The sequence below is a fragment of the Anser cygnoides genome, chromosome 4, assembly GCF_040182565.1.
Source record: "Anser cygnoides isolate HZ-2024a breed goose chromosome 4, Taihu_goose_T2T_genome, whole genome shotgun sequence".
NCBI classification, from domain to species: domain Eukaryota; kingdom Metazoa; phylum Chordata; class Aves; order Anseriformes; family Anatidae; genus Anser; species Anser cygnoides.
The window spans coordinates 45,047,311-45,068,384 of record NC_089876.1 but is presented as its reverse complement, the minus strand read 5'-3'; the positions used below and the strand labels follow the sequence as shown (position 1 = coordinate 45,068,384).

General features: G+C 36.4%; 1 protein-coding gene across 9 annotated transcripts in view; it reads left to right on the top strand.

Annotated features, from left to right (window-relative positions):
- Positions 1 to 21,074, top strand: part of TTC29 (tetratricopeptide repeat domain 29) — a 382,392-nt gene that overhangs the window by 317,614 nt on the left and 43,704 nt on the right. For all 9 annotated transcript variants that reach the window (XM_048071812.2, XM_066996061.1, XM_066996057.1 and 6 more), the window contains 3 exons: positions 2,136 to 2,227; positions 8,032 to 8,155; positions 12,878 to 13,109. In XM_048071812.2, the coding sequence (XP_047927769.1) occupies positions 2,136 to 2,227; positions 8,032 to 8,155; positions 12,878 to 13,109 (448 nt within the window). The remainder of the gene's footprint in view (positions 1 to 2,135; positions 2,228 to 8,031; positions 8,156 to 12,877; positions 13,110 to 21,074) is intronic.

Here is a 21,074-nt window from a genome sequence, read left to right as displayed (position 1 = left end):
GAGTATAGCCTGCAAGGCACTAGCACTAAACAGCTACCATCCACCAAGAATGTGTCCCTTTCTGTGTCCCTACCTACTACCTGAAGCTGGAGGAGTTATTTGCAATGAAGACATAAAGAGTACATTTTCTATTGTAATCTGTCCAGATTTCCTCCCTTTCATATAGATTATTTAATTATTTTTATTTCATCATTGTTAATAATGAAATGTCAAATTTGTGTAGTAGTAGTAGTAGGCTGGGACCAAAATGGGTGTTATTCATTAATATGAATGAGTGAGTTTGCTTATTTATTTATTTACTTCTTTTTAGCAGCTGTTGCAGAGATGTAGTAAACCAACTTTTTATTTCAGCTGCTCTGGCTATGGCTTTTCCTTGTATTTTTTTTGTCAGTACTTTTTAGGTTTCATGTTATCTTTGATAGAAAAAACAGTGTAGTAGCCTAAGCCTTGGGCACCTAAGTAACCTTTCAGTGCTGGATTTTAACCACTGGAGGCCCTGTGGCCTAGTTTAATAGTGTGGAGGCCAGTTTGATATAGGGGTGATTTTCAGTCCAGTATATACAATTTTTGAAACCTGACACTCTGATGGCAGGCTTTCTGATATGAGCATGGTACTACAACACATGTTGCAGGTCCTCTGAGCTAAATGCAGAACTAAGAATGGTTTCTTGGGCACTTGCACGTTGCTTTTATCAGCCTGGATTATCAGAAGGACAGATGGCAGGCCTTCACAACTTTGTGTATGCATTCAGTTTAGGGCGAGGTCTGAACTGATATGACAAGTTCCTAATAGTAGTGCCTTCACTCTCTTTGTCATATCATTCATCGATAACTCAATTGACAATGACCTTCAAGTATAGGATGCAATGCTGATGTACATCGAACACAACGCTGATAAGAAAGTACTTGAGGGAAGATAAGTAGTCTGTTGTATATTAGTAAGTCATGCTTTTTGTAAACACAGGGTTTAATTAACTAAATATAAGAGCCTTGTCTGGCGATACACCTATGCGTAGTAAGACTTTGAAGAGCTAGGAAATCTGAGTAATGGAAACAATAGTAGAAATGGTGACATCCATAGGGTTAGCGCATGCAAGATGTCTTCTTTTGAGCCGTGCACTTTGCCAATGACAGCGAATGCAGTCTTAATAGAAAGAGCCCTATCTTTTACCTCAGCATAAATAGGCATCTTGGGGCATGCGGGATACTGTCATATGTCCCCGTGCATCTCCCATCCCCCTTCAAAGCTGGTAAATGACATTCACTACTCCTTTCTTGGAAATGTGCAAAAAGGATTTCCATAGATAGTCTTTGGAGATTTCCTGTGTTCTCATGTGTGTAATAGGTTGGGTCAAGCAACAAAAAGGGAAGAAGGAAAGAATACGATTTAATTTTATATGCATTCTCCCTTCATCACCATTGGAAAAAGAAAGGATGAAAAGAGAAATTATGCAATACAGGTGACGTCAGTGTTAAATTAAATTAAGATCATATGTTTTTATGCAGCAGCTGTAAGCCTTCAGTTATGGGAGAGATCATGATAAGAGAGTATATTCACAACAAATACTAACAGATCGCTAGTGTGCATGAATAATTAGTCATAAGTATAACAAAATTATCTACAATATTTTAAGCCAATCTGGTTTAAATGTGTAACCTATAATTTATTCAATTCTTATGCATCTGAATTGTACTAAAAAAAGTTCTCATAGTGACACTTTAAAGAAAGAAAAATAATATTAAATTGTATTTCAGTGTATTTTGCTACAACTATGAATGCAGAGGACATAGTCTTAAGGTATTGATTCATAGAAATTCATAAAAACAGCCTCTTGAAATCTTTTAAATTATGGATAAGGAAATTTATATCGTGAATTAGGAAATATCTCTGGTTTTTGCAAAGCACCAAAATGTAGGGATTTAAATGCAATTTTTATCTTTTTAATTTGTATTATTACATAGTTTCAAACAACTATGAATAATGATCAAAAACCTAGTCTTAGTACAATTAATTAAAAAAGAAAGCGTAGATGGAAAAATTTTAATTTTGTTTTTCATGTGGACACAGAGATTGGAAAAAAAATGTGGAAATGCTTAGCATTGTATTTATTGAGTTTTATTTTCCTGCTTCACAGATTTTGAACACCTCTGTAAAAATATTCACAGCACTGTGTGATTCTTCTGGCCTAGGAAGAGCATATGAAATGATAGCCAAGATCCTCTTAAGGTAGGTTAGCATATCCTTGTCTGGCTGTCAGGGCAGATTCATTCAACTGTGAAAGACTTAAATTGTTAGAGGTCTGTCGCTTCCCATTACTGACTGCTTAAATTTTAAGCAGTGCCCTTCTTGCAGTAAGTGACCCTTTCATCGAAAGTTATTTTAAGCTGGTACAATTTTTTTAAGTGTATGATCCAAAGCTTTTCTTTACCTATAAACTGTAATATGCTTTTTTTTATTATTTCTGTATTTTGAGAGCTTTTTTCATTTTTTTCTCACAAGTTTGGGATAGATCTTGCTGAAAAATAGAAATCTAGACATACTTTCCAGGTTAAAAAAGAAAAACTTTAAGAACATAGCATGCTTAAGTAGGTGCCCCAGTGTAATCTTTCCAGACTTCTGTAAATTTCCATTTACTGTTCTACCTCACTTTTTCTGTGAAGGCATTTCTGTTTAGTGCATGTTTAACTACACATATATTTGTTGCAAATAAGACAGAATCATAGAACTGTGGAATCATCTAGGTTGGAAAAGACCTTCAATATCACCGAGTTCAACCATCAGCCAGACCTACTGAGTCCCATGACTAAACCACGTTCTTTAGTGCCATAAAAGATGCTTGTCTTTGTTTTCATTTCAGCATTTGGCATTAAAAACTTCTTCCAGGTGAATTATTTTGTAACTACTCTAAGTTCTTACACAAATAATTTTGACATAAAGCAGTATAATGCAATTATCATATGACATCAGAAAAAAAAGATGTTAAAGGGAAGGTTGCAGTTTATCCTTGACTAATCACATGTTTGTGGACTTCAGTGCATATGACACATGATAGAAAGTAGCAAATTGTTTATAGAGGAGGACTTGCCACCAGATTTAATTCATTGTGTGGAGCGTTGACCTTTCAGTGCATATAGGGATCAGCCACAATCAGCTCATTTCATCTCTATGATACACGGTTCATGGCTGTTCATATTCTGAGCGTCCTAAATAAGCACACAGGATAAGATGTTGAAAAAGCTGCAAAACAGACCTAGAAGACCATGTCCAATTTTCAGAACTGACAAGCTTAACTGAGTAAGAAGTATTGTGGGACACCAGCAGTTGCAATGAGTGACTTTACATATTTGGCTCCCATGGTACAGTGAAACAGTAAAAGTTAGGTGTCAGAGCTCTCAGAATTATTCATGAGTTCCTTGTATTTACAAAAAGCAGGAGTCTGGGTAGAGGGTTGCCTAAGGTAGCCAAGAGGACATACTGTCCTCTGTGTGTATACACACAGATAACTGTGTGTATTAATTTCCTCTCTGATTTAGGTATTCTGGAATAAGAGCACCTACATTTATTTAGCATAAAGCCCAGTGAGAGGCCAAACACAAGTGGTTGATCCTAGAAATCAATACTAACACCAGTACTGAATAATATTTTTGTCAATGACCTGGATGATGTGACCAAGTGCACCCTCAGCATGTTTGCAGATGATACAAAATTGGGCAGGAGAGGCTGATATGCTGGGTGGTTGTGCTGCCATCCAGAGGGATCTCTCCAGGCTACAGAAAAGGGCTGACTGGCATCTCATGAAATTCAGGAAAGGGAAATGCAAAGTCCTGCACCTGGGGAGGAATACCCCAGGCACCAGTACAGGCTGTGGGCTGACTGGGTGGAAAGGAGCTTGGCAGAGAAGGACCTGGTTTTCCTGGTGGACAAGTAGTCCATGAGCCAGCAATGCCCACTCATGGCAAAAGTAGCCTGGGCTGCATTAGGCAGAGCATTGCCAGTCAGTCAAGGGAGGTGATCCTGCACTTCTGCTCAGCACTGGTGAGGCCACTTCAGGAGCACTGTGTCCGTTCTGTCTCCCAGTACAAGAGAGGCATAGACATGGTGGAGTAAGTCCAGCAAAGGGCTGCAGAGATGTTAAAAGGACTGGAGCATCTGTCCTCAAAGGAGAGGCTGAGAGAAGGCTCAGGGGGGATCTTACCAGTATCTCTCAGGCAGCAGTAAAGAAGGCAGAGCCAGACTCTTCTCCATGTCGCTCAGTGACAGGACAAGAGGCAATGGGCATGAATTGAAATACATGAGATTATGTTTAAGCACAAAAAAAAAAAATTACTGTGAGGGTGAATGGTGAAACAGGTGGCCTAGAGAGGTTGTGTAGTCCCCATCCTTTAAAAATTACTCAAAACCCCACAGGACACAGTCCTCCTCTATTTGACTCTGCTCTGAGCCAAGTAGATGGACTTGATGATATCCAGAGATCCCTTCCAACCTTAAATATTCTGTGACTCTGTTATCTTTCTCTTAAGCAGTCCTTCTAGATGAATTCCTTTTTGCTGTGTAATGCTCCCTAATAGAAAACTTTCTGTAAACCAATATGACCTTTTTTCCGGACAAACTTACTTTTCAAAACTCAACAGCAGAAGTTTTCATAAACAACATTGTGCGGGTCCAGTTCGTTTGTTCTTCCTTACTGCTTGGAGCAGGAGAGGGTGTAAAAAACAGTTTAATGTAATGAAAAAAATAATAATAAAAATAAAGAGAGGCTTTTAAATTATTATTTAAATATACAAGTTTCTGTTTACCTTCCTACTAAACTTTTAGATATTTATTTGTCTGATATATAGCAAACGAGTCAATTTCTGGCAAGTTTAGAAAATATTGGATGAATGCATGAATAATTACTGTTGGTGACACAGTCTCCAGACTCAGCTAGATCACTTTTTACTTGTTTTTTCTTTTTTTTTTTTTAACCTGATCTAGACTAAACTTGTGCAAATCATTTTAAATTTGAGTGATAATGCCTTTACAAAAAAGAGATGACTGTGACATGTTGGAGAAAGCCCTCCATGATGGCTCAGAAATTGTCTATGTCTTTGGATTTTTTTTGAAATCTTTGCTGCAGATGTTTCCACAGACCATGGGAAACTGAAAATCTTTATCATGTGCATTTAGGCATGTCATTTTCCAGGGAAAAATCTGACATAATAGCATCATGTTCTTGACTTATTCTGCCAGTGTCCACCATGGTAATGACTTCTTGTGGACAAATGATTTATACATCCAATTCAATCACATGAGCAATCCTATAAAAGGTGCATATTTTCATAAAAGTCTAATAGGGGTAAAAATCTCATAGGGCATTTTAGCATGAAACTGGAAAATGAGTTGCTGTAGATATGTAATCTCTTCTGCTGAAGTCATCATAACTGTTCTGTGGGATCATGAATGACTATATCTATAGGAAATTGCATTTTATGCATTTAGAAAGGTGATGTCTAAGGAGATAGAAAGTATATGGCTGTATAAAATAACATGTAGATTTTTGAAGGAACTATAAAATATTAGTTATTTGAGTAGGAAAGACCTGTTTATCATGTTATCAGGTCTTGTGCAGGATAAAGTGTTTCAGTAATTCTTCTAGCATACTTTAAATATCTCAAGCAGTAGTGCTTTTAAAAATACTTCCTTCAAAAGATTGTTGAAGTGTACCAAGTGACTGCTAGTTGGCGTAAGTGAAGTTCTAGCTTTGAGAAACATCTTTCTGATACGTATCAAATTGATTTCTGTTTGCCTGAAAGACATTATATGCCCTAGCAATTTTTATATTTTCTACACATGGAACATACGCTTTTATGTGAAATATAAAAAATGACCAAAAATACATGAAAACATTTCTATTAATTCATGAAATTAAGAAAACGTTTTTACATTTTCTCCTGTCACTGATTCCATTTGCTTTATTACTTTCAGCCTCTAGCCCACAAACTTGGTGGCACAATCAACAAACCCCTCAGTGGCTGTTTCATCCCTGCTCTATTTGATTTCTCCACTCTGAGTAAATGATTAAGTTTTCATGCATTGGTTCAACCAAAATCTATGTTCACTCAACCACATCCTTTATTGATTACTTCTACTGCAAACAGTAGGCCAAGTGTGATATACATAATTGGACAGTTGTCAGGGGATGTGGGTGTTAACAGTCCTGTTTTCCCAATTGGAAACTGGAATCACCTTGATACACAAATATTCTGCACTGTTTCATTCTCATTCCTTGGACCGAGGAGTCCTTCTCCTCAGAATATATGTTTTTAACTCTCAAAGGTCTGGTTGAATGGATTTAATGATTATACCATATAATATGCTCTTCAAGTTGCACCTGTGCACTGCATATAGAAAACTAGAAAAACTGGAATTAATATTTGTCTAACACTTTAACCTTGTCCTTTAACTTATATAAATCATATGCTGGATTTCTGTGGGGATACATTTGATTTTCTCTTCTTAGGAAAAAAAAGATAGATTTGAAAAAAATATGTTTCTAATTTTAAAATTTAGATTTTTTTTTGACATTTGGCAAATGTTTACAGTAAAGTATGTTTAATATTTTCATATTAAATACATAAGTTAGGAAATTTTATTAAATCCAGCTCTGCTGGTTGACAGCTAAGCTTTATAGTAGCATATTCATGAGTACTTCAAACATGTTAGTTTCCAGTGTTTTAGCATCCTTTTGTAGCAATCTAGCTCACTTCAGTCACATAATCACTACAATATTGTAAATTTGCAGTGAAGCTTTACTGTGTTTCCTGTGCAGTTGAAGGCTCTATCATATTATAATTACTGTTTCATAAGACAGGGAATTGCAGACTTCTGCCAGATTTTGAAAACACATATCATTAACATAGTTTATAATAAAAACCAAAATATAAATAAAACCCAGACAGTCATTTGCTGCAAGAATATAACCTGAAGGTGTTTTAAAATAGAAAATAAATCACAGTTCTTTATCACTTGCAGAAACTTTTGTTTCTGTGACTTTCTTAATTAAGAGACTGTATTTTCTGTCTGGCTTGGTGGCTTGACATTTAGCATGCTGCACTCTTCCATTAGTGACTCAAGTTCATGGCTAATATTGAGGTCAGCTGCAGTAACACTTCAGCCTTAAAGGGAAAAAGAGCGTAGTGCCTTACTTACAAGGCAAACCCAGATGTCTATCTTATATCTTGTAACCATACAGCAGAGATCTTATATTGTTAGTGTGCACGGCTTTATTAAAAAAAAAAAAAAAAAAGGAAATCTGCAAATGTTATTGTCAAAGTACATTAGCCAATTTTCAACTTGGATTCAGCTGTGACCTTGGGTTGCTCTGATCTCTCTGGGATTTGGAGGTGACACCTGCAGTCCACAGTTTATAGGTTGCCCTGTGTGACTCCAGCAACCTTTGATCCACCCAGCCAAAGTGCAGCATTACACATGAGAGAAGGCTGTCAGCCCAGACTTAAGAGACAGCACCGTATGGTGCTGCTGCTGTACCACCAGGGTTCTAGAGCAAGAAATGTCACCTCTGAATGACAGGAGCACAAAAAGTCTTACTGGCAAGCTAGCACTCCTGCTTCCTACCCTTATCTTCTCAGGATGTGAGGTCCAGTTTCAGGATGTGAGGTCCAGTTGTACTGAAAAAGTTATCACCTGCTCAGTAGAAGAAAGTATTAAAATAATGGAAACTCCAAAAACCCTGTAAAATCATCACCTACATTTTCATTCTTGCCCTTAAAAATGGCACAATTTTCTGAAGAAAACTTCTGTTTCTCTCAAAGGATCCAGTTCTGTCCTCAGATATTCCACGTGGATTAGTCTCACTGGTTTCAGTACAGGCAGGGTCTAGACACCCACATTGGAACTACAATCCAAATTTCACCATAAAGCAGATGAGCCATCACAAAGTAGAGTTAATTTGGAACAGGGGGATAGATCTGCAGCCTTTGGAGAAGCCATCTGAGTGAATAATTAATTTTGTTCCTTGTCCTCTGCTTCAGTCAAGGAAAAGTGGCTGAAACTCTTATGTCCTTGGAAGAGTTTATGAAGGTTGCTGAGAATGCTCATCTAAGCCAAAGCCTGGTGGATGCATGTGTATTGCTTGGGAACATTTACAATGAAAGAGTAAGTACTGGTTGTAGTAATGATGTCAAACAATTGAGTTTAACTCATAAAAATCTGCTTTTGCATATGAGGTGACCAGCAGAGTTTGATCCAGGTATTGTATCTTACAAGAGATACCAAAGGAGAAAATAATATCTGACTAAAAATGTGCCTTAAGTTTTTGGGTAGGTTGAAAATTTCACAACATGTTTAATACATGGGATATCATTCTTGAATGGGTGAATGAAAATTCCAAGTTCTGATCATACGAACCTTTCAGTGTTGTGAAAATCATGGATCAATGATTTCAATGTATATTATACATTGAAAATGATCCTTTTTTTAAATGAATTTATACTATTACTGCAAATGAATATGGAGTTTTTAATCTTAGCTTGATTTCCTCTATACATTCTCTCAGATGAATTTATGAAATGGGTGCCAGAAGCAAATATTTTGGCAAAGATCTGTGTCAGTAGTAAAAGGGCTTTCTGTTCTTTTTACCTCCATCTAGCTTGACAGCTTTGATTTGGCTTATTTAATGCAGATAACAAGCAGAGACAGACAATGCTAAGCTAGGGACAACTGAGAAATTCCCTTTATTGTGGTTCCTAAGGTTTTTTGAGGTGCATCTTTCTGAGCCACATGCCAGTCTCTGAATTGTCTTTCTGGGGTGGGCCCTGCAGAAGCAGCATTTCTGTTGGCAGCCTGCCTGGGTAGCAGCTTCCCTGTTCACTCAGTGCAGCGCAGCCTCCGAAGACACAGACCTTGCACTTGGCTTTTGTAATCAAAAGGGTTAAAAATACAGGTGCAGAAGTGAAAGATTGATGTTGAACCCATTACCACCTATTTTAGAGCTGAAGCACTACATGAAATTATTTAGATAAAATTAGTAATAAATAGAAGTTGCTCTGCAGGCTGGACAATGTTGAAATTAGGAAACACTTTCACTATGAAGAAAAAAAAAAGAAAGAAATACCCTTTCTAAATCATGCTGGACATTTCAGAACTGGACCTTTCATGTTACTGGCAAAATGCTGTTTTCAGTGTGTATGTATGAAGGCACACAGGCAGCAACTGTAAATCTCACATTGTCTAGCTTTTAAGTACTAACTTTTGCCCAATTTTTAACAGGTTTTCTTTTCTATGTGTAATATGTCAGACAGGCTACTTGCCTCTTTGCTTTTACACTACCCCCAAATGTCTTTTTATTTTCAGGATTGTTCTCACGCGGAACTCTCACTACTGAAGTTACTGGCCCGTTGCACAAGCAGTAGAAAAACGTCTTACCCTCTATTCTCCAAATTAGGCTGGGAGCCTTCTGTTTGCTTAAGTTCTTAGCATAAATGCAGAATTTTCCATTGAAAACTAAGTTTGAAATTCTGAGAACTTGCTAAAGTAACTTTAAATTGGACCTGGAACTTTCTTTGAAATAGAGGGCGGTGTGACACTGTACTTAAATATTCTACCCCAAATTTGAAAAACAATTAACTAAATTCTGTTTAACTACTTTTATATTTCACTGCTTGTTGACACCATTGCTAATAATCATTTATACAAGAAGTGATATTTTAATAGTTAACCTCTTTGGGGTTGTTCCCTAAATTGTGTTTCTCAGTTCAGAATTTGCTGCCTTGAACTGGGTTAGGGGAGTAGAAGGGAAAAAATATATAGTGACTTAGACTTAGGAACCTATGTAAAATATACAATTTAAATAGACAAAAAGATTTCTCTTTAAGTTTTACAGTTCTCAGTTTTCTAGAATGTTTTTTTTTTCTGCAAGGTCAGCAATGTTTACTGATACTGAGTCTTAATTAACATTTCTTCTCGTGGATCACTGCCTGGTTGGTGTCAGCTGTCATAGCCAGTATTATCTAAGTTAAGCTATTATTAGGGTATTTTTATTCCACTCTGTTACTTCGCCTGGTGATACAATTTGTTGTCATGCTATCCTTCTCATCAAATTACAGATATCTCTATTTATATCCAGATCTATCCTTAGGGACCTTTAGTAAACCAGGGATATAACTTACTATCCTCCCCAAAGTGGCTTTGACCAAATTCACCTTGCTTTGTCCATGCTGTTGCTATTTCTTTGTAGTTCTGTCATCTCACCTTTCCATCACCATCATTGTCTTTCCTTAATGCTGTACACTAAGTTCCTGCTTTTTAGTCATGATTGTTTACCAGTATGTTTCATTTTTTTAAATGCCTGTTTTTATATTACGCATTAGTAGCTCTGATTTCTCCAAGTTTAAGCAGATTCCTTACTTAATATGCATAAACTCTGATGGAGTTAGAATGACACTCTGTCATTTCACTTTTCTCGAGTTTCCTAGTCTGATTTGCTGCATTCCTTTCACTAATTGTATCACTGAACCTATTATAGTTTTCATGAGTACAGTAGGTAGATGTTTCTCCTTTCTGTTTATCATCCTACTGCTTATTGTTCTTTATTCATTGCTGAGTCCTCATATGCCTGATTTTGCTCTCCTGCTGTATTAAAACAGAATCTGAATTTCTCTTATCCTTTTCTTTTTTTTTTTTTTTTTTTTTTAATTTCAGACACCCTTTAACAGTCATACAAATTTTGATCCCCAATAGTGGTATCAAGAGCAACAGGTATCAAAGTGGAGTCTGTGTTCCTGTCCTCCGTACGCTGTGCAGAAGGGAATTTCAATCTTTCTAAATCAAGCTGAGAGTTAAAGGATAAGACAGCTCTGAAAACACTTTTCAGTCAGGAGTTCGCGCCATCAGGGCAGCAGAATTCCTCACAAACTGGAGAGCTAGGAGGCATCTTCCATGGAGAGGGCCAGCTGTAATTAGTCTGAATAGCCATAGAAGTTTTTCTAGCTCTGACAATAGCCAGAACTGATTCCTTTGGAATAAGGTAAAGGATGAACAGTTACATAATGACACGCTCCCAAGATGTTTATTTTCCCCTTGTCTTGTTTGTTGACTTTTTTTTTTTTTGGCCACAAGAGCCTTAAACTTTCCTCTTTGTAAGCTTGTGATCAACCACAAGGTGTGATTTTCACCACAAGTAATCTATTAAGGGGAGAGAGCTATCTGGAATTATTTTTAATTTTCCCACTTTTCAATCATATTCAATTCATTCCTATTCCTCTGTTACAGCTGGTAGCAATTTTACGTCTATTGCTCATTTATATTCGTTGTTTGGCCTGTATTGACTTTGTCCAATTTTATTAATATACTGTTTATTTATATAAAGAGTTTAAATCTATTCTAGTTTTCTCCACTGTATTTTTGATGAGTGCTAATATTTTGTTTGACCTTACTAAATTTTAGATCTCTTTTGCATTTAGAGGTGGCCGCTGCAGAGCTGCCCATGTTATTTCAAGGCCTTCTTCTTGAGCCTGAGTTAGTTAGAATCCAGTAAAAGTTATTAATAGCTCAGGCAGCACAAGTTACCTATCTTTTTCTAAAGAATTAATTTCATTTGCTGTCACATAATCACACAGGTAGTGTTATTAGGTCCCTTTGAAATTCCTCAAAGCATTGCAAAAGCCTTTATTTTTAGCTTGTTAGAGTATATTGCCAAAATTGTCATCTGATCCCTTCCCTATAATACTTAAACCTTAGACAATACTAATACTAGAGCAGAAAGTTAGTGCATGCTGCCTTATGTAATACCAACTCAAAATGCAGTACCTTTCAACCCTGGATTATACTACCTAGTTTAAATGAGAGGTGTCATTTATTTCCTAGCAATTCGTTCGCTTTGTCCTTAGATTTCTCCAAATCTCTTGCATATGCACTATGTAGGTCTGGTGCTATGCTGCTTTCTAAATTAGAAGCTTGCAACTCTTTTTTTGACTCCTTTATCTCTTATGGTAACTCATAGTTTCACGGCAAAGAAGAAATATGCAAAAGGTAATACCAAGATATATTTTAGCTTTTCAGTGGTATCATTCAGCCTATCGTGATTTTCTCTAGTTTTCTTTATTCTTCCCTGATCGGGAATTTCAGTTTTTTTTCTGTACCTCACATTAAAAAAAAATTAAAAAAAAGTAGTTCTTATATTTAACTCTTTCAATGTATTATCTGCTGCAGTTTATACTCCTTATTACTGGACACATGAATGCTGGATTTCTGTAGGCTGCAGATGAAGAGATAAACTCTTTGGGTTTTCTATTTAGGAACAGTTGACAAATTTCTTCTAGTGTTTCTCTTTTTGTTTGATCAGGAATATCCCTATCTTTTGGCATATTACCCTTTCTTCTCATAAATCTGTAAGTTTTGATTTCTGTTCTTCTCAGTGCTTCATTTCATTATCCTCTTTTTGTTTTTATTTTTTTTCATTTTTAAGATTTCTTTTCTAAAATTTAGTATCACAGTAGTAAATTAGGACCTTTCCTCCCACAGGGTTGTTAATGAAACTATGGTGACAATTGTTAAAAGGCCTGACTGAAATCAGTGTTAATACTTAGCATTGATACAGTGATTTGCATGATCAAAATACTACACAGACAACTAAAAACAATTTAGTTCCTGAGAAAGGTATGAGCATTGCTTTTTGCATTTTAGAGGTTAGGAAACACCAAGGGAGAGTGATTTGGTTAATACCATGCCATGAGTCATTCTGTGGGCTGGCCTCTCAGCTGCGACATCTCAGGTGTGAGGGGAGCAGGTTTTAACATCAAGGTAAATAGAAGTGACTGCAAGTAGTTTTTACAATTCTTTTATTTCTTTCCTTTTTTTTTCTTCCCTCTTCTTTACTAGGGGAACTACAATAAAGCTTTTGAATATTTCACTAAAGCTTTTGAGGCAGCAAGCATTTTAAATAATTTGCCCTTAGAGGAGGAAACAAAGACTTACTGTGGCATTGCGAAGACTCATAAACTGATGGTGGCATTTAACAGCTATATAGAAGCAGAAGATCCCGTCAGCCTCAAGTACCTGCTGGCATGGAAGGAGAACAGAAGTGACATGTGCACTGACCCTCTCACAGTCGGTAAGACATTGGTTATGAAACACATTAGTGCTGTATTGTTCTCAATGGTTAAGTCATTTTTCTTGTAGAGTTTTATTAAATTATTTCCTGGGTTTAACCTTATTGGATTACCCTTGTACTGAATGGAGGTTAGATTTACTCCTTTGTGTGCTTATTTTAAAGACAGAATTAAATAGGTTTAAATACAATATATCAGGGAGAAACAGATAGTTTCTGGGGATGACAACTTCTTTTCAGTACTGTTTTCTAAAACATCACAGTTCTGGGCAAACAGTGATATGTTAGTTCAGTCAAATTTCATCATTTTAAACTTAGAAAAAAATCTTAATTTGCAGTCAGCTCTTCAAGTCCATCCAGAAACAATTTCTCTTTCTTTTTGAAGTAAGAGGTAATTTCTGCTTAACATAGTGGACATGGCAATGAATTCAGAAGAGCATCGTGTTTTATTTTTGGCATCCTTATATGTGAATAACACTGGGGAACGGGGAAGTAACTCTTCTGATTTCTCCAATTTCCTAGTTTTAACTACAGAAGGGAGGAAAATTTTGTGTGGAGTAGACCTCTTGGCATTGGTAAAATTTTTCTTTCTTTTTGGCATGCTGAAGAGATAAAAATTATTCAGAATTCCCATGATGGTAACAGGGCAGTTCTTTCTTATGCATTTCTTTTTGAATGACTATATATATATTTATGATTTTTTTTCTCCTGAATAAGTGGATATCCAGCATTCTTACTAACTAACAGACTTTGCTGGCTGGCAGAGGTAACTGGGCTCATGTCTCCTGCAAGGCATAGTAAGTTTCTAGACCATTAGTGCAGAATGTAGTGAAGATGCCAAGAATGCTATCAGAGATGGCCAAAGAATCCAATGTCAAGCAATTTTACCTGTTTCATGTGAGGTTCATAAGCTGTAGGTGCAGTAAATATGAAGCCAACAAAAATCAACAATGGTAACAGCAAAAAAAACAGGAGCCCTGAAGAGATAGTTAGGATGATCTTTGTATCTTTAACGTGTACGTTACTTCTTGCACCTAACAAGGTTTTCCATTCAACCTTTTACACATTGCTTTCTCCAGTCAGTTGTGATATTCATTTATATCCTGAAATGGTATGTGCTCCTTTAATCTCAAGTTTCTTGCTCCTCTTTAACAGGACATCAGGGATAAAAAGAGTAGGATTAGAAAAACCCTTTATGTCCTGGCAAGCATGGTAGCAGAAACAAGTTTTGCCTGCTGAGAGTCTCTTCCTTTAGCATTTCTGCCTAGTTTACCCTCTGTTGCTTATGGTATTACAGTTTTCATTTTAGTTCCAGTAAACTCCAGGAACCCTGTGGCTACTGCATATTTAGCAGCTCTTCCAGTTCAATATCATTTTTCTCATTAGTGCTCCAAGCTTACTCTCATGATACCCAGATTACATCCAGGAAAACATAGTGTCACACTGTCAGCACAATCTGTAACATTCTTCATGTTTTGTGTGCCAAATCTCTAGTTAGTACTGGCACTACATTTTTAATATCTTTGTCTGGCAAAACATGACCTGGCACCAATTCAATATTAAGATCTACCAGCTCTGAGTTTCAGGTACAGCCTTTATCATATCTTCCAGCAGAATGTCTGTGCATCCTGTGATGAACTCATCACTTTGGAAATTCCTGCTGTGATAATAGAATGGTATTTCTAGCTCTTTCAAATAGCTCAACATTGATAATCTGCTAGATTTTTCTCAGTCTTTTTGAGGATAAAACAGCTAAAGACAAGATACAATGGTAGTTCTTAATCCGCAGGGGAATTTAATGAAATGAAGAAGGAAGGTAATAAGTTTTCATTTCTGTCCTGAGTGGATAATTTTTCTGTGACAAAAAATAAGAGTAGTTTCTGTAGTCTTAAGCAAAAGAAATACTGAGTCTAGTGGAGGAACAATAACATTTAAATTCAAGTACTGCCAGATACCTTATGTCTTTCAACCAAGGCTTATTTTCTGAATCAATCATTTCAATAACCAAGCAGGAAGAACCATTAATTACTCAATTTACCTCAACATTTATTAATAAAATGGATGTTTTGACTAAAGTTGTCATGGAAAAGGGGATGGGATTGTCAGAAAACAGTGTTGATAAATGCACAGGAGAATGTGTTTCTATCTGCTGTATTTGACTCAGTCACCTGACTTCACTTACAAGAGAGTTATTTATGCCATAGTGAGATGCCACTGCAAGAACAAATAAGACTTTATTGATCTTCTTGTGTTTTGTCAAAAGTATACAAAAATAATTATCAACAATATCAGGAGACAAAAATTCTCGTGATTCCACCTTAAAGCCTTTCTGTGAAGAAAATATTTCACAAGTCTTTCAATAGATGATCTCCTGATTTGTCTTCTAAAAGGGAGAAGAATAATTAAAAAATCTGAAGGCAGGAAAATTTTGGATCAAATTTTGGATATTAATTAAATGAAATGCTCCCCAAGAATTGTGTTTCTGTGAGTCTGGCAACTCTTGGTCCAGGTTATTGTATCTGGCAGTGCTTTGCCTCAGCAAAAGACCTGGGGTGCCTGAAATCATCTCGACATTTTTAAGAGCAGAGTTCAAGTTAAAATATTTTGTTTTCCTCATACCGAAAAGTCTTCAGTTGTTTTCTTGAGAAATGTTATGTGCTTTTGACCGCAGTTTATATTTACGTTTATTGACTCTGGACAATTTTGCAACTTTGCAAACCTAACACATTTTACTATGAGTTTTGTGTGTGTTTTGGTTTGTTGGTTTTTGTTTGTTTGTTTTATAATAACACTTATGCTGCATAAGTGTTTGTCTTACCTATACCATAAGTTGCAGTCTTGTGATCAATAGAATTATCTTGTACCATTAACACTTTCATTTTTCAGTATGATCTGGACTATTTCTATCATTCCACACCTGAGCAGCCTTCCATGTGATTTAAAATGCATGCACCAGCTAAAACTATAGCTTGGAAAATGCAATGCAATGAGTTTTTATCCTTACTCCCAAATATGTAGTCCCTCAATATTCTTTCTCCATCTCCCTCTTACAGAGGTAAGGAATGGTACGTTACACATTATGAGTGGGTCCTTTTTGTTGTATAAAAAATCAAATTCTCATCAATTCATATTCTTAAAAGCTCATTAAGATGCTCTATAGTGATTTTTCTTCAAAAGATGTAGCTAAATTAGTACGGTGAAGAAAAGATCTTGCCAGATGAATTTTAGATGAAGTTTGTGTGTGATTTTATCATTCATTAATAAAAGGATTATCCCTAAAGAATGGTAAAATTAGAAGGGAGGTGTCAGATCGAAGATTACACTAAACACATTCCATTAACATTTCTCTACTATAACTTACCATGAACACATAATTTATGTGCCATTGTGATAATATTGTCTAACAGTAGAACGGTGTGCTTCATAATGTGATAAACTACTTTTTTACTGTCTCGTCTTTGTGAAGTATGCTAATTCCAGAAATACCTCTAACATTGCAAATCTGGGCTTCCACCCATTAATAAATGATGCTAGTTACCTCAAATGTATTCTAATAGCTGTTATGCTATGGCACTGTACCCAAAATGCCTGTTTCCTAGTGAATATTGGTTTTGATTTGCTAAAGTAGTGTCTATTATAAATCATATTTTGTCTGTCCAGTAAATGTTTATCGGTGGTAGCAGGTTTGTTGATATGACAACATTTGGGGGAGAAGGAGAGTATGGCGTACTGATCAAAACTACAAAACTTCATACCTTACACAGATGTACATCCTAAAAATAGTTCTTGATGTCAGTAGAAAAGTAGAGGCTTGTGTTAAGAGCTTCCTTTCCCTTTATATTCCATATCTGAAGCTCTGTCATGGATTCTGGCATATCGCTGTACTGAGGTAGGACTTCCAGAACCGGGCACGTGCTTTGCATTTTTGTTATATTTTTTTGTTATATTTTGTTATATATTTTTTTTATATTTTTTATATATTTTATATATTTTGTTATATTTTTTGTTATATTATTTGGCCCATTTATTTGTTTGTAAGTTCTGTTTTGTAGTTAGCTTGTACAGAAGGTGAATATATAAACTTATGTGGTGACTGAATTAACCTGCAGTTTTAATATGCTCTCTTAACATGTTTCCACTTGATAGCGTATCAGTGGGTTATGTAACAAGCCTTTTGAGTAAAAATATTTAAATATACACACTGTCAGTGACAAAGCAGCGAGACTGACTTTAAACAGACCAAATCGTGATTCTTTCCCCATTCACTGCCACACAGAAGATGGGAGTGCTTCAGATGCTCATTTTGAACATGGTGAATGTGGCCGTGCCTCCTGGTGGCCTGCTCCCTCTGTCCTCTCAGCCCTCTCTATTTGCTCTGCATGGGCCTGGAACTAAGTTCCTCAGTGGGCTCTGCTTCAAGTTCCACGTGCTTATGATTTTTGTCAATACAGTTTTAGAAATTGAGAGTTTATTTAATTGTTCAGAGTACATCGTTAATACGACCAAAAATGATGAAAAATAGAAAGGATTTTAGGGACAGATTTTGGTGTTTTCTCAGAAAATACAAACGAACACGAATGAAGAGAGTTATACTTGTTCACTTTGGTAAATAACAACTACGATTTTAAATCATGGAAAGGAAGCCCGTGACCAAGTACAGACTCCAAAGCTGTCCCTGTGCCAGAGGCATAAAGGCTCAGTTCTTAGTAAGCTTTTTTCAGAAGTAGCGTAAACACATCAGTGTCCCCTGCTGGAATTCAGAGGATGGCTTCTGCACACTGTTGTGGAATTTATCAAATAGAATAGTTTACTCACTTCTGGAAAAACACTGGTTAGAAATGCCAAAATATATGCATTTGGGAAAATAGGGGAAAACAAAAAATCTTAGAAATGCTTCTGTCAATTTTTTTCTCCTTACAATTTTCTAAACTCCTACTGCTTCTTAGTCACATCTGACGCTCATCAGTTGCTGAATTTTAGCATATCTCCCTTTTTAATCTTCAAAAATCTCAATCATTTTTTTTTTTACTGCTTTGTCCTTGATATTAACGCAAAATACCTTAAGTAATTATCAAGATAGGTGGCTGGCTAAAATGGTAGGAAGAACTACCTGAACAAATTCCAGTAACAACAGATGTTAAAGAGCAGTTTCTTTCAATGTTTTGAATTACAGAATGATAATTCTGAACATGAAAAAATATACTCAAGTATATTGTTACGTACCTGTCCGCAAAAGAGATAGTATTAACTATTTGAAATACCTTAAACAGGATGCTTAAATGTAGGTGATGATGATGATATGGAACAGCTTAGGAAGATGTGTTTTGGAAAATAAGCTTATGTAGTGCATGTATCTTATGTGAATTTATTTCTTCATTTATTTGAGTAAGTCAGCTTAGTGATACGCTTCAATAGTTTTAGAAAGTGAGGGTGGTTATTGCTTGGACTACAGAAAGCACCAGATGTGAAGAGAAGAGCTGAAGAGGTCTGAAAACACATTTTAAACATCTATGTTATTTTTTCTTAGTGCAATAGTTCTGTTTACTGCTGATGGTTGAAGTTTGTCTGAGAAAATATACAGGGGGATGCTTACATTCTTTGGTTTTGTGCTTTGTAGGGATGCATTTTACCATTTCTGTCATGTGATTTCTTACTAAATACTGCCTTAAATAATTAGTAATTTCCACACAGGATTGGACTAGGCCAGATCTGTGGATGGGCAATACTGTGGATTTCAGAAGAGGCCTTCACAGAACATTTCAGTACTCAGAGAACTTTCTTCATAGTCTGTGCTAAGAGTTGACAGTTCTTGCATGTCTGAGTGGTGTTATAACTTCAAAAAATTCACTATTGTTCTGTCTAATGTGATTATGAGTGTTCTTGTCATCTACAGTTTTGTAAGAACATCTTAACCAGAGCAGAATTTGGGTTCCTCATCTGGATTTTTCTGCCATCTGATACTTTCTATGGAAATATCTAAATTGCACCATGCATTTGCTTTAGAGGCATTCTGTGCTAAACATTGCTGGCATCCAGCTGTGTTTTCTCAGGCAAGCTTTCTAGATCAGCAGAAAATGGTTCCCTGAACAAGGTGAATTGTTCTTTCTTGTGGAAAAAAAAATGCTGAAAGCGGTGTTCAAACTAAGGTATATTGTCAGAACCTTTAGTGTAGCTTTATGCACTGAACTACTAGCTTCATGCACTGCTCTGTCAGTACTCCTACCAAAATTGGAGTTCCTTAACAATTTAAAGAGTGAAAAATCTCAGGGCAGGAGCTCAGTTCTACTCTGAACCCATAGGACACTTAAATGGTACAAAAGAAATGGCAGCACTTGCCTAGCCGCATTAGAGCACTTCTGGAGGAATCCTTGATTTGGAGATACCTACCTGGCAGCTTTAGGTTTGCCTGCAATCCAGAGCATAAGAAATGCACTGACAAAGAGAAGAGTCATAAAGCAGAACAGGTGGCAGGTGCTCTGCTTTGGCAATTCCCAGCTGATTGCAGGGCCAAGGAGGAATAACAGGTTGGCACGCTTTGATGTGGCCCTAGGGCTTCTCCACATGTGCCATCACAGGCCCCATTCCTTTGCAGCATACATGAACAGAGATGTCTCTGGTGGCCTTATTCTCTTGTTCTCAAAAGGGAAAATTGATCCTCAGAAAGTACCAAACAGCAGACTTTTATGTGGTGGTGGTGTTGTTGTTGCTTAATATTGAGAAGGGTTGTTGTCATTTAGACTTGATAAAAAAAACCTTTTATTGATGCTATCTGCAAATGTGCCAACTGAGAAACATTGGCCTCAGGCCAACATGAAAACAGTTCTGTGCTGCAAACCCGTCCTTACCAAAAGCTCCCCAACAATCTCTGGACACAGAAAATCAAAGCCAAGACAAAGAAACTGTACTCGGTGCATATTTTCTGTAACAGAACCCTTAGGTCATCTCAGGAGTCACAGCCAGCCTATCACACACCTTCCTTCTTGGACTCCCAAACCAGCTTTCTTTTCTGCATCTTTTTTTTTTTTTTTTTCTCTGAGATGGCTTCCCCTGCCTAGGAATATCCTTTTATGTTCCTCTTATATTTAAGTGACAAATTGCTTTTTTCATTAAGACTGTGGCTTGAAGATAGTCTGGATTTAAATGATTTACTTTTAGAGAGAGCCAGCCTATTTAATACAGTGAAATGTCATACTTCCACAATTAATGTATTTATGAAACCGTATTTCTTTTGCCTACAAATCCACCTCTTTTTATTTTGTTTCTGTAATCATCAGGAATATTTTGTGATTTTCCTGAAACAGTTCTTTTCCTTTTGTCTCTCCTCCTTCCCTGTCAGTTCTGTGCCCTATTTCTCTATTGTTCTCTCTCCCATTCTTCTATTCTATATTGCAAATTATTCTCCCTTTCCGGCTCCATACCTTCGTTCTGAGCCCTAATTTTATGTGTGTTTGCAGTTAGTGCTTAAGGAACATCAGCTACCTCTATACTCAGTAGCTAGTATCTCAATCTGAACCTTATTAGGTATCTCTCTTGTGCTGCTTGTACAATCAATAGGTTTGTTTAAGAGTTGTGTGTCAGTACTTACAGTTTTGGTGCTGTTCTTCATCTGTGTTTTTATTACATGGTAATCAGAGAATACCCTGGAAAGAATCGCACTTTGTATTGAGCATCTTGGTAAACTAGTTAATAGAAAATTGTGAAGTATCAAAATAGCCTATAAAGAGATCTTAATCACCTGTGCAAATGGCTTGACCAGGTTTAAGTATACAACTAGGTGATTAATTAGCTTGAAGATCCAAATGCATGCTTAAGTAGATGACCGTGCCCCCAGGCTCATCCACTTGTTTCTACTCACTCAGTTAAGCATTTGATATTATCTGTAATACAGAATACTCCCATTTAAGGGTTCATACAAGTCTTGCTGCAGAGCCAAGTAATTATACAGCATTTTCTGTAGTGTCAATTAAG